Below are 14,602 nucleotides of genomic sequence, written 5' to 3' on the forward strand. Positions count from 1 at the left end.
ACAAATCAGTTCGAACCTGACACCTATCTCTGACACCTATTCTACAGCAGCTGCCTTCATTCTCCTTTTTTGGAAACTTTTAAGACAAATGATTGATTTCTTCCTCTTTTTTTGCTTTTTGAGGACCCAAATGTGTACACACACACACACACCCCTGCAACTGATCCCTTAAGCTAAAGCCACGTCAACATGCTTTGAGGATTCCAGATAATTCGTAACCGAATTTTCCGAACACAGAAGTCTCGGGGAACATATTAGCTATCTCTTAATTTTGGACAACCAAGCTGGACAATGATCAGGCATCAACAGTCCAGTGTTTTTGAAATGTTAGTGACAGTATAAAACTATCACCGGAAGTTCTGTTTGTGTCCTGGCAGTCCGTACAAGATAGTCGGCTTTTGCAGAATGCCTAACGTATCCTGGCCCCACGCCCTCCTTCTTCCAGTCACCACTCTTTCTTCATAAGCTTAGTTTCATAACAGTGTAAACTCTTTCTTTCAGCAACATATACACATCTTCAATGATCCTAACCTAACCTAAGCTACCCAAACCTATCCTGGCCCCACGCCCTCCTTCTTCCAGTCACCACTCTTCACACTAACGGCTGCTCCCTCCTTTTAAAGAGCGGAAGGTCCCGCCTCTCAAGGGGTATCTGCCACTCAAACTGGGGTGCCCATTAACTCCTAAAACACTGTGGGTTTCTGAACATCCCTTAACTTAGATCTGATTCATTACATTTCTCCCCACCCCAAAGATATTGCATAGGCATACTCAAACCTTTCAGAGTAATGCCGGAGCAAGGAGATTATTCAATACCTTTATATTGCACACCCACTGCAGGAATCACCATTTACAATAACACATTCAGATACTCATACCCTCACTTATTATGTCATGAAATATCTTGATAGAGCATCAGCTATCACATTGTCTTTTCCCCTTATGTGCTTTATATCAAAGGTGTAGTCTTGTAGCGCATTTTGGTTATCAAAAGATAAAGGGCGGGAGGATAAGCAAGGAAAGCTCAAAACCATCATTGCATCCTTCCTTCTGCTCCTGGCTCGGCTTATAAGCACAAAGTCTTGGGTACCACCACGCAGAAATGTTTTCTAGCATCTATGTACCTTTCCTGCGAAGACCGTCGACTGTTGTTTTGAGCACTTCTATGCTGTCGTCTGGCCCATCAGAAAAAACTAAGAGAACCTGTGATGAAACGATACCAATGAGAATAGGAAAAGGGATGTGGTCGTTACCATATGCCAGAGGTTCTCAACCTTTTTGAGTCCGTGGCTCCCTTGACCAATTGCATTCCTTCTGCGGCACCCCTGTGGGGCTCAGGAGCCCAGTTATGTCACCCCTTGCCTGCAGAGCCCCTCACACTTTCTCGAACACCCTCCCTTGTGGAGTGTTCCCTCAGCCTCCACTCCCTTCTCCTTGAGAGTCCTCTGGACAGCCGCTGCTGCCACTCCTGGTCTCTGAGCTGCCCTGCCCTGCCCCAAAGAGAGGTGTCTCCTCACACAGCCCCACAGGGGCCTGGGACTTGTCTGTCCATTCCCAACAGCAAGGGCCGGCAGACGGCTCCCTTGCCTGCTTACTTCAAGGCCGCCTCAGCACCTGGCAACCAGCACCCCCTGGCCAGCCCCAGAGGCACCATTCACCTGCGAGGTTTGTAGCTAGGGCTGCTGCAACGAACAGCTGTGCAAGCCTTTGGCAGGCAGAGACGCAAGAGGGCATCAGAGGGACAGAGGGAAGGAAAGAGGGACAGAGGCCAGTTTTGCCCGCGGCACCCCTGACCAACATTCAAGGCACCCTAGGGTGCCACGGTACACCAGTTGGAAACCACTGCCATATGCAATGAGGGCTCCTATGCATCAAAAACAACCAGCAGTTAAGAACCGCCAGTACAAACATATACTTGCAATGAACAAGCACATAAAAATAGGACAATGAACAATGTAAACAGTATTCTTTGGGTGACGTCCAAATGATTCCTCAGTGGCTGATAAGAAGGCTTTTAGCTGAGAAGTTTCATTTTGACTGGGATAACCCAGTCAGATGGGCAGCATATAAAGAATAAATTATTTTCTTATTCTTATTCTTATTCTTCCTGTGAGGCCATTCTCCAGAATGCCAATTGGATGATACATTGTTTTGACAAAGGGGCATTCTTCCCAGGACAAGAGAGCATTTATAAAGAAAACCTTTCCCAAGGACCAATTGGGATATATCTAAAAAAGACTTCACGGTTGACACAGATCTATTATAACCAGTCTGTAGCATTCATGTTCGTTGTCCTACTTTTATCTGTTCTCAGAAGCATGTTAAAATATTTTCATATTGCGTGCCTTGTTGTTGATTGTCTTTGATATAATATGTATAGCTGAAAGGACAAGTTTAAGAAACATTATGTGAGGCTGCTTTACACCAGAAAAGGGACACGGTTGGTGCTGTGGTCTAAACCACCGAACCTCTTGGGCTTGCTGATCGGAAGGTCGGCAGTTCGAATCCCCGCAACAGGGTGAGCTCCCGTTGCTCTGTCCCAGCTCCTGCCAACCTAGCAGTTCAAAAGCACATCAAAGTGCAAGTAGATAAATAGGTACTGCTGTGGCGGGAAGGTAAACGGTGTTTCCATGCGCTCTGGTTTTCATCACGGTGTCCCGTTGCTCCAGAAGCAGTTTAGTCATGCTGGCCACAGCACCTGGAAAGCTGTCTGCGGACAAAGGCCGGCTCCCTTGACTTGAAAGTGAGATGTTCATCGCAACCCCATAGTCGCCTTTGACTGGACTCAACCGTCCAGGGGACCTTTACCTTTTTTAAAAAATCTTTTTTTACACCAGAACATAATACAAATTATACCACCACCAATGGGGGGGTGTTTTAAAGGCTGGTGATAAGCCACTATCTCTGACCCAGGTGGAACCAAAGAGGTCTCATTTATAGGAATATAAGAAGTTGTCCCATACTGAATCAGATCTCTGGTCCATCAAGCTGTGTATTGTCCAAAGAGGGTCTCAAGGTATTCAGATAAGAAGTCTTTCTACCTGGAGATGCCCGGGATTGAACCTGAGGTCTTCTCCATGAAAAACAGATGCTCTCTACCACTGAGCCACAGGATTCCTGCAGGTAGCAATGAGTGATGGGTAAGGTGGCTCACCAAAACCAGAATTGCCACAGCGTTTAATACCAGGCTTATGTGACTGCTGGATTTTTGACCACCTCCACCATCACAATGCAGCCATTGTGATGGCTGTGGTCTGTGGACTCCCTGGCTTGGTTGCTGTTCAGAGATGGGGCCGCATCACTAGCACCACCCAGCAACTGCCCAAAGGATGGGATCGTGCCTTTATATAATATTTTTATAGTCACTTTTCCCCCTGCAGCATACAAATCCTTGGGCGGTGATTTGGCATGCCTGGAACACAGCAAGGAACAGCTCAAAGTCCACCGAAATTGGCTGGTGTGTTGATGCATTTCCCGTCACACATAAAAGCAGGGACCCCCCCCCCCAAAAAAACCTATTACCTTCACTCTAGCGGAGGCCAGGCTGAGGGATCTGTCCCAAATGGACTGCAGAAAGTCTGCATTCAAGTAAGTGTCCACTGTTGTTTGTACAGCCAAGAATTTCTGAACGATCTCGTCATTGTAGGCTTCAAAATTAGAGTCAAACAGGGACTGGCCGCTTCCAGAAAACACTTGGTACCTAAACCTGATGTTGACAGGAGACTCGGTGACGCAACTGATATTGATCACGGAACCCATTTGCCGAAAGAGACGGGGCAAATAGGCTTGCATCCTCTGCTTCAAAGGCCAGGCAGATGCAGGCCTCGCGCGCTCCGAAAAATCGACTCCGACAGAAATGTCTATGTTGCAGTCTGTAAAGAGGAGCGGGAGAATAAACAGTCAGAAAGGCGCATAATTAGGAAACACGTGTTCATTGCGATCTTCTCAATCAGCACTGGGTGTAGGAGTAAGAGGCTGAGAATTCAAAGGCCGAAATTCTGCCGAGTTCACCTGGGAATTCAGCTAATGTAAACTGTCTGCATTGCATCAGACAGTGGCTGGTCGGCTTACGCTGGCTGAGGTTTGATGAGAGGCCATACCTAGCTGCCAGCGAGGACTGAGATGCTTGACGGGACAGTTTGTTCTGCTTCCAGCCACATCGGCAGCAGAAAGCTCTGCCACAAATTCTTGCTGCAGGAGGGCACATCAAATGGTCCTAAGATTGTTATGTACTGAGTTGAATAGGATCCAAACTGCAGCAGTCTGATTGGTCCTAGAACAATAGGATTGAGATTGCAGCAGTCTGACTGGTCCCAGAACAATAGGATTGAGATTGCAGCAGTCTGACTGGTCCCAGAACAATAGGATTGAGATTGCAGCAGTCTGATTGATCCGCAGGAGCCACCCAATCCAGCTCCAGGTGGAAGTGATTCTGCACTCCGATTGGCATACAGGAGTATCCCAGAATTAGCCAATCACGTGGGGCCCATTGTGTAAATAGTGTATATAAAGCAAACATTTTGGGGGAACTGCATTCCTCACTATGAGCTGAATAAAGAGCATGAAATTCACACTTGACTCCGAGTATATTTCAGTATATCGAAACCTAGGGAGAGCAAAGGGCAGAACAGGAGAGCCAGTGCAGTGGAGGGGTTGTGCTAGCATATGGGAGACCAGGGTTTGAATCCTCACTCAGCCGTGAAGCTCACTGGGTGTGACCTTGGGCCAGACACTGCCTCTCAGTCTGACCTACCTCACAGGGCTGTTGTGGAGGTTAAATGAGGAGGGGGAGAGGACCACGCATGCCACCTTGAGCTCCTAATGTGGGATATAAATGAAATAAAGAAACAGAAAACCTAGTGCCGATACTACTGCCAAAGATGGAAAGACTCAGGCTGGATCTACACTGATCTAACAGAACGTCATATTGAATAATGTTTAGAACGCTGAATGGCAGTTTTCCATTGCTCTGCAGCGCCCTCTGGTGTCACGTTTTAATAACCCATTTGAACGTTACAAATGACGAGTGTAGATCCGCCTTCAGTGAGATGTTCTTCACATCTGTAACTGTGCTGGCTTTCTGCACAGATCCACCAGTTCTGGGCCCCAGCATGGATCAAAGCAAAACAAAAGACTCTGCTGCATGTACTGGTTCAGTTTCCCAATCCTTAATGAAACAAAACCCATGGCTGCCTAGAGCGACATCTAACGCTTACAAAGTCCACATAGCGAACCAGGCCAACCTGTGTGTGCATCATGTTTCTTGGTGGTGACCTTTTCAATAAAGCTGTAATTTATCTCTCTCTTTTGTGACAACACGGATCATACGGAGCAATGGAGCATCTGCAGGGGCTTGCTTTAAAATTATGAGTCAGAGTCTTCATCTCTGATCCACCCATCTCTCTCTGCACAAAAGCTCTCTTTCTCCCCACTGTCCACCAGGGCTGTGCAAACCGCCCCTCTTGCTCTCTGACCCACCAGTCGTCGTCCCCGCCTGGGCAAAACCCAAGACTCCACCATAGCAGGCCAATGCACTGCAACCCCCCCCTCTCACTCTCTGTGACCCACCCTCTGCCCACGCAAAAACTCTGTCAAACTTCTCCTCACAGCCCCACCCCACCCTCTGCTCTCATACTGCGATAACTCTCACTCCCAGCTCCCCTCCTCATAGCGCCCCTTCTGTCCCCACAAACTCACACAGGCTCTTGCTTGCCTCATCACACTGGACCCACCCTCTGCTCAGGCAGTTTTGAAGAGGAGGAAGAGCATGGATTGGATATGTCTTGTTTGAGGTCTAAACAGGACAGGGCACACTTTTCTCCCCCCCCCCAAAAAAGGACCATCACATTTTTATAAGGACGGGTAGCAACCCTATGTGTGACTACCTGCCATCTTTGGGGCAGGGGTGGATTAGGGTTAATTTTGCTAGGCGGAATAATTCCACTTTTCCAGGGTAACTCCATCGGAGAGTGAATGTCCTTTGCAGCAACATTTGGTTAGTAAATAAAGCTCTGAACTCTTCAATTTTGGTCTGGTTGTTTATCCTATTGGCATAGCTGTCAACTTTTCCCTTTTTTTAAAGGGAAATTCCCTTATTCCGAATAGGATTCCTCGCAAGAAAAGGGAAAAGAAAATAGCTATGCCTATTGGTGCTGACCTGTGAAGCCCTAAATGCCCTCGGTACAGTATATCTGAAGGAGTGTCTCCATCCCTATCGATCTACCCGGACACTGAGATCCAGCGCTGAGGGCCTTCTGGTGGTTCCCTCACTGCGAGAAGCCAAGTTACAGGGAACCAGGCAGAGGGCCTTCTCGGTAGTGGCACCCGCCCTGTGGAATGCCCTCCCGCCAGATGTCAAAGAGAACAACTACTACCAGACTTTTAGAAGACATCTGAAGGCAGCCCTGTTTAGGGAAGCTTTTAATGTTTGATGGATTATTGTATTTTAATATTTTGTTGGAAGCCGCCCAGAGTGGCTGGGGATTGGGAAGCCCAGCCAGATGAGCAGGGTATAAATAAATTATTATTATTATTATTATTATTATTATTATTATTATTATTATTATTATTATTATTATTATCCTGGTATCCTTGCATTCCATTTGTGCAAAGGAAAGATCCCATGCTGTATGTCTCAGGAGCACAAAACAAGGCTGCCGTTTAAAGACCGTTTCAAGTTCCTTCCCCAAACTGGATCTGTGTACACCCCTCCTATTTCATGATACATTAAATGGGCCACTCTGACGGGAACATAGAATTGTGTTTTAATTTGGAAGGGCAGGGGAGAACAATAAAATTGTGGGTGTTTAGGAATCTTCTGTCGCAGGAGACCAGAAGAGAGAGAGTGTGTTTGTGAGAGAGTGAGAGAAGCATTTATGGTCCTTGTCGTTCCAAAAGTAATCAGATGCAATTGGACTAGCTCTGCTCCAAACAAACAAGTTCAAGATTAGATATCTGGCTGCCACTTGCTCATATCGCTATGCTTCACCACTTCTCCTAACTACAAACTTAGGCCTGGAAGGAAGTTATTATCCGCTAGAGGAAATGAGACTCTCTGGGCCGCTGGAGAAGATTGTCAAAGACCATATTGAATTGCTGTGGTTTTGCTTTGAGTTGCATTCTTCGTGGAACTGGAGTTAACCCATCCTTGGCCATTTCGCACTTTTTTCTTCAAAGAAAATGTTTGCCACCCACTTGCAGTACCAATTCTGCCACCACCCCCTCAAAAAAAGGAAAAGAAATCATATTGGTTATGTCAGGGCTTCTATTCCAGCAGGAACTCGCAGGAACTGAGCACCTCTCAGATGGGCACCTTTGCCATTACAATGGTACCTTGGTTCTCGAACATAACCCATTCCAGAAGTCCGTTCGACTTCCAAAACATTCAAAAACCAAGGTGCGGCTTCCAACTGGCACAGGCGCCCCAGAAACAATAGCCGACAGCCCATTTCCAGAATACATGGAAAAAATGCTGCTCTAAAAAGAATGCATAGATGTAAAGTGGATGTGTGGATATAAATATATGGTTAGCAAGTATAGATTAAGTATGTAAGTATGTAAAGTAAAGGTGAAAATAAAATCAGAAATGGCTGTAAGAGATGAAGATGAAGATTTTTAGAAATGGAATGAAATAATTAAATTAAAAATTAAGGAAGTCGAGCCGTGGTGGGGGGAGGTCACGGGGGTGGGTAAGGTGCCTTGTTTTAGTTTGTATATGTAGCATATATGTTTCTATGTGTATTTGTGGTATCTGTATGTCCTTGTTCATATATTTTATTTTCCTCAATAAAATATTATTATTTTTTTTATAAAAAATGACAATGATAATATGCAGACCACTAGGAGGGGCTGTGGGACCATTTTGCAATTCCTTTTTATCAGGTCCTTAGTCCCCAGGCCAGTTAAGACTTTGCAGCTTCTTGCTGCACATCTGTTTTGCAAACATCTGGGCCGTACGAATGCTTAGAAACGTTTTGCTCGCGACAGACTGTATTTATCATGGCTCCAAGGTTCCAGCCAAACAGCTTTCGGGTTAAAGAGAGGAAAAGATTCCTAACCGAAAAGCTGCCCAGCTTCTTTCTGAAACCCCTGCAGATTCCAAACCTGTTTTACCGATGGCTTGGGCCGTTTCTACCATCGCTTTCTTTGCACACCAGATATAAATCGGCCTGATCTGAGCCGTCATCATTCTCTGAACAGAGATGGGAAGCTCAGATTGTCATCCCGCTCAGCAAACATGGGGTTCAAGCCTGATTCTGCTATCCCGATTTTAATCTACCGAAACTGTTTCAGAAGTCACTCCTGTGAGGAACATTGACACGTCCGAGCAGAATTTGCACACGTGTCTACTTGCAAAGTATTTGTTTATTGTGTTTATACCCCCCACATGCACACACCTTATTCTTCAAGGAGCTCAAAGTTGCATACATGGTCCTCTCCTCCTCCTCATTCAAATCCCACCACAACCGTGAGGAAAGTTAGGCCCCGTTGTCACGGGAACCCAAAAGGCAGGTGCCTGCTCTGCTTTGCCTATGTGGTAATCCGGCACTGCTATTAATGGTGAATAATCGCCAACATTCCTATGCTAGAAAGAATGTATAGATTAAAAACACACACGCACATACAAAACGGCTGAAAACTTACCTCGCGTAGGCAGGTCTCCGGGTTTGCAGACCTCCTTGACAATTTTCCTCTCAATGGTTTGCAGCACTTCGAAGTTCTGCACCACAAACACTCTCCGAGCATCGCCAGCAATTCGAACCAGCTCAAAGGAATTGGTTGTCCCTATTCCTATAGCAAAAATGTGGATCCCGTCGTTTCTCAGAGCAGCAGCCGCCTCGTCCACAGAGTCATTGGACTTCCCATCAGTGATGACAATTAGCGACTGCAGGACATCTTTGCTTTTGCGGCCTCCGTTGACGGGTTCGAAAAAGCTCTTGACAAACCTCAAGCCCTTGCCAGTGTAGGTGCTAGCTTTTAACTGGGTGATGTTTTCAATCTTTCCCTTGATAGCAACGTCATTGTCAAACTCGTTGAGATAAAATTCTTTCTGGGGATTTTTGCTGTACTGGGCCACCCCAATCCGGACTTTGTCCTGAGCAATGATGAAGCTGTCTACGATTTCCTTCATAAACGTCTTCATCGTAGAGAAATTCCTTGGCGATATGCTTCCGGAACTGTCAATCAAAAACACAAGGTCCGCCTCTTCGGAGCCACAAGCTGGAGAGGGGAGAGAAACCCAATTTGCTTGTGAGAATTGAGTCTGTGCTGTGCTAAAGTCATGGTTAGGCTCAGACTGAAATTTGTGACGTGTTGACCTTTCATTTAATCTCCTTGTCCTGCTTTTAGTTTTATCCTCAGTAAACAGGCTTCAGGAATCGGAAAATCACAAGAAATTGGTTAGCCTCATGTCTCTAGAAGCTATAGACATTAAGTTATTACTTTTATCCCAAGAGAAATTCATTGAACTATCAAAGCTCGACTGGGGAGCAACGTGAAACTCTTTGTGGGGTTTAGGACTTGCTTATCATCATGACGCACCTTCTAAGGACTGGCTCACACATTCAAATCCTCTCACAATGCATTAAAAGTATCGTGTGATTTGGGGTGGGCTGTGTTTAACGAATGTGCGTATATGCCTGTAACTTCTGACTTAAGTGATCTTTCCCACTCAAAAAGGAGGACAGGATTGCGGAAATCAGGTGTATGGGGCATGCTTACCTTGTAGGGTCATACCTGTTGGGTTTTATTTGAATGATCAAAATTGCACCTGAGCCAGTCTGATGTCAGTATTGTCTGTTTAAGAAACAGAAGGAACAGGTGCCGGTGTTTTGTTCTTAATTGCCCAAAGTCTGTGTATATAAGGCTTTGTTGGGAAGCAGTTTCTTGTTGGGAGTTTTTGGGAGTTGAGAGGTATGGGGAGGTTGGGAGTGTGGGTTCTTTGATAAAGCGTATTTGGAATTAGTTTTAAAAGAGTCTTTGAGATAAGGCTAGCAGCTAACAGGGAGTTCTTACTACATTTGCTTAAAACTAAAGCTTAGATTAGAAAAACCCTTTTCTTTTACTCCTGGTGTCCTGCTTCAGCCAAGTCAGTTTCTGTTGCGTTTTTCTTCTTCTTTTAACTCTGCAGGAAGCGTACTTTTATGGGCCACTGTTAACTGGGGTGTGAGTTTTTCTTTCGCACCTTTGTTCAGTACCCAGTTATTTTTCCATTAATACCTTGGATCCTGAACGCCTTGCAAATCAAACGTCTTGGCTCCTGAATGACGCAAACACGGAAGTGTGTCCAGGTTTGTGAACGTTCTTTGGAACTCAAACATTTGACATGGCTTCCACAGCTTCTGATTGGCTGCAGGAGCTTCCTGAGCCAATCAGAAGCCACGCCTTGGTTTCCAAATGTTTTGGAAGTCGAACGGACTTCCGGATCGGATTCCATTCGACTTCCGAGGTACTACTGTACTTGCCAGTCTGTCAAAAGGTATTTAGGATTCCTAATTGAGAAGTAAGTGAACAAATCTTCAACTCGTGTCCTGTGCAGAAGAACTCGGCCTGCATAAACCTAGCTATCCTGAGACAATCATCCTTCTAAGCTGAGTTTGTACCCAAGCCACATTTCTTTCCACTTCTCACTCTCTTACTGATGCAAAATAATCACTCGTTTTCCAGTCACACATGAGCTCGCCTTAATTTGGCTAAGAAGCTAGTTTTCAGAGTCAGCTCTCCAAGACTGAGAATAGACTGCCATCTGTTGGAAACAGAAGCAAGCAAATGCAGAAGTACAGTTGTACCTTGGTTGTCGAACGCCCTGGAACGTGTATGTTTTGGCTCCCAAACACCACAAACCCAGAAGTGATTGTTCCAGTTTGCAAACGTTCTTTTGGAACCTGAACATCCAAGGGTGCTTCTGCAGCTTCTGGTTGGCTGCAGGAGTTTCCTGCAGCCAATTAGAAGCCACAGTTTTGTTTTCGAATGTTTTGGAAGTTGAACGGACTTCCAGAACGGATTCAGTTCGACTTCCAAGTTACGACTGTATTGTGTTTTTACTAATTTTTGTGGGGAGCTGCCCAGAGTGGCTGAGGCAACCCAGTCAGATGGGAGGCATATACACAATTATTATTATTATTATTATTATTATTATTATTATTATTATTTATTAATTCCTGCAGCAGCACCTAAATTCCCCCATTCACCTGCTGTTCCTGAGGTTTTTGAGGTTTCCTCAGGTATTTCTTCAGGTATTACTTGTGTTTCTAGTATTTCTATTAGTAAAGTATTAGTAAAGTGACAAATAAATATTGACAACAATAGTAACAGAACACTGAAGTAGGTTCAAACATACTTTACAGCAAGGTAACCGAAAAGATACTAATAATAAAATAGCTGCGCACACACTGCATGTTGCACTCCAGAAGAAAATTATATGAAAATGATGTGTAGGTGGTATTTAACTCCAAACAAATTAGTCAAAATGTATAAGAAGTTTGCGAATAATTGCTGGAAATGCAAACAGGTAGATAGAACCCTTTTTCATATGTGGTGGACTTGCAAGAAATTGAGGTCTTTTGGGGAAAAGATATATAATGCGATAAAAAAGATGTTCAAAGTGATTATACCAAAAAAAGTGGGGAAGCCTTCCTTTTAGGGATTATAGGGAGAGAAGTTCCAAAACAGACCTGCAGAATTGGCAAAGTCAACAGCCAAAATAAGTGAATCTAATTGATGGAAGCCCTTTTCGAGCAGGATTTGAAATATGGTCAACAAAAGGAATTAGAGAATACAGTACTGATGAGTTGATATAAGAAACAGAACGCGGGGCGGGGGGAATTAAAACGCCTTGGAAAATAGGTTGGGAAGTCAGGAAAAGATAAGTTTGTTATGTATTGATAGATATATATATCAATGAGAAAATTATTATAAATAAAATAGTTTTGTATAAAGTTCATTTCAAAGAATTCCAATTACCTGGCTTTGATCCATCACATATTTCACTAGTGATGTTTTCATGCAATCTCCCCAATGCATTATAACTTGAAGTGTAAAACCACCTTCCTTTGTCGCCAACAATCTCTTCTAGTTCTGTCCTGCTGGCCTCATCTATGCCAATAGCTATGACCCGGATGCCTTCTTGCCTCAAAGCCTGCACGGCTGATAGAAGATGGCGCCGATCGTTCGGTGCGGTTGGCTCATTGGTGATAAGCACAATGATCCGTGTGACGCCAAGGGATGAGGCCCGGCCACCGTAGGCTGCGTCAAACCTCTGCCTTGCAAAATTCAGAGCCCTCGCTGTAAAGGCAGGCCCTGCCAGAGGCCTTAGCTTAGAAATGGCTTCTCTGACCTGATTTTTTGTGGAATACTTAGCCAGCGGGAATTGCTCTTCGGGGACAGTGCCATAGAGAACGGCCCCAAACTGAACGTTGTCTTTCCCCATCACCGTGTCGTTCACAATGGCTTCCATGAGCTGCAGAGTCGCCTGGAACTGCAGTTCTGCAACGCCTCTTGAACCATGCACTACGAAGATGATATCAGCAACTTCCGTTCGTTTGCACTCTGCCGTTGAAAGAAGAAAGTGATACTGTTATAAATGGATTTTGACTCTCCCTCTTCCATCACCTGCCCAGACCCTGAGGTCATCTTTTTAGGCCCTCCTTCGTGTGCCTTCTCCTCGAGAGATCCGGAGGGTGGCAACACGAGAACGGGCCTTCTCTGCAGTGGCTCCCCCATCTGTGGAATGCTCTCCCCAGGGAAGTTCGCCTGGTACCTTCATTATGCACCTTTAGGCACCAGGCAAAAACGTTCCTTTTTAACCAGGCCTTTGGTTGACCTGATCAACATCCCATACCCTTTTATGATGTGGCTCTTTTCTGGGGCGGAGGGTGTTATTGGGTTGCTGTTTTTATTTTTATTATATATATATTGTGGTTTTTATGTTGATCTTGTTCTGTGAACCACCCTGAAACCTCCGGGTATAGGGCAGTATATGAATCCAATAAATAAATAAAACCACCAAGTTTTTCTCTGGCCCCCTTTGGGACAGAGCAACGGGAGCTCACCCCGTCGCGTGGATTCAAACCGTCAACCTTCTGATCTGCAAGCCCAAGGGGCTCAGTGGTTTAGACCACAGCGCCACCCACAGCTTTTCCGTGTCCCTAAATTAGCATCTAATCTACCCTACTGAAGAACCAACGGCTGGTGACACTTAATCCCATTCTGCCACTGTACACAATTATTATTATTTTACAACCGATGTACACACATTTTACAACCGTTTTCAAACGACAGATAAAAATACGGCAGGTATAAAACAAGGCAAAAACAAGGCAGTCCCTACGATCCTCAACCTGGCAGGTTATATACACAGGAGTGGCTCGAGTTATTTTGCTGCTTAACACGAAGGGCAAGGTGGACTGTCAAGCCAACTGGACTGACAAGTGAATCAAACCTAGCAAATCTTACAGCCATCAAATATAGCTTTGCTCAGGTCAGCCTTGTCATTGTGTCTGTTGAGTGTGAACACCTGGGGGTAACAGGCTCCAAAGGGAAAGCAGAACCAACTGCGTGGTACGTCCTCCGTGCGTCCTCCAACAACATACTGCTGCTCTCCCCAAATGGTAGAGCCGGCCCTGTTAAAATTCGCTCAATTTTTAAAAATTATTTGCTAGACAATGAAACGCTGGGAGAGAAGGCAGGGAGTTCCATCCTTTAGGTGTGGTCACTAACCTTGCTTGGCATTGCATATTTCAAGCAGGATAGTCTTGTCCAAAAACAGGAGGGTCTCAAAACTATCCTCGTAAAACACTCTCTCCTGTGCGCCAGCAATCTCCAAAAGTTGGGTGTCATTGGCTTTGATTACCCCAATGGCATAGATGGTGACACCTTTGTCCCTAAGGGCTCTGGCAGGGATTTCCACTTCATCACTAGATTTTCCGTCTGTGACCACGATCAGATGCTGCTTAATGCCCGGACGCCCTCCTTTGGGTGTGTCAAAGTACTCAAGCGTACGTTTTAGAGCGTTCCCAGTGTTTGTTCCTTCTTTAATCTGCTTCATTTTGATTATAGCGCTCCTCAGGTCAGCCTTGTTGTCGTGCTGGTTGAGTAGGAACTCTTCTTTTAGATTAGTGCTGAACTGGAGCACTCCAATCTGGACCTTATCAGCTCCAACATCAGACCCGTTCACAATCAAGTGAATGAATTCTTTTGTCTTGGCAAACTGGTCGTCATCCATGCTTTCAGAAGAATCAATCAGCAAAATAATGTCCGCTAGCAATTGTCTACATACTGAAAAGAGGGGAGAGAGAGAGAGAGAGAGAGAGCATATTATTATTATTATTATTATTATTATTATTATTATTATTACCACCACGCCCACTCTGGACGGCTTCCAACACACACACACACACACACACATCATCATCATCATCATAACATCAAACATTAATAGTAACAACCTGATCCAATATAGAAAGTCACAATAACTCTAACATAAACAACTAATAGCAAATAAAGTAATATTCAACAATCCGTTAGAATCCAATAGTATAAACTAGCCAGGGACGGAGAACTCTAAAGTGTTAAGATCGGAATGTGGAAAATATAAGAACAACAG

At 44.9% G+C, this 14,602-nt stretch overlaps 1 protein-coding gene across 1 annotated transcript in view; it reads right to left on the reverse strand.

Moving 5' to 3' along the window:
* Positions 1-14,602, reverse strand: part of LOC117055955 (collagen alpha-6(VI) chain-like) — a 93,043-nt gene that overhangs the window by 57,645 nt on the left and 20,796 nt on the right. Inside the window, exons 8-12 of the mRNA XM_033165923.1 lie at positions 13,717-14,274; positions 11,962-12,546; positions 8,644-9,219; positions 3,523-3,872; positions 1,125-1,203 (exon numbers count right to left, since the gene is read on the reverse strand). Of these exons, the coding sequence (XP_033021814.1) occupies positions 1,125-1,203; positions 3,523-3,872; positions 8,644-9,219; positions 11,962-12,546; positions 13,717-14,274 (2,148 nt within the window). The remainder of the gene's footprint in view (positions 1-1,124; positions 1,204-3,522; positions 3,873-8,643; positions 9,220-11,961; positions 12,547-13,716; positions 14,275-14,602) is intronic.

This window comes from Lacerta agilis, chromosome 12 (assembly GCF_009819535.1).
Source record: "Lacerta agilis isolate rLacAgi1 chromosome 12, rLacAgi1.pri, whole genome shotgun sequence".
Classification (NCBI taxonomy): domain Eukaryota; kingdom Metazoa; phylum Chordata; class Lepidosauria; order Squamata; family Lacertidae; genus Lacerta; species Lacerta agilis.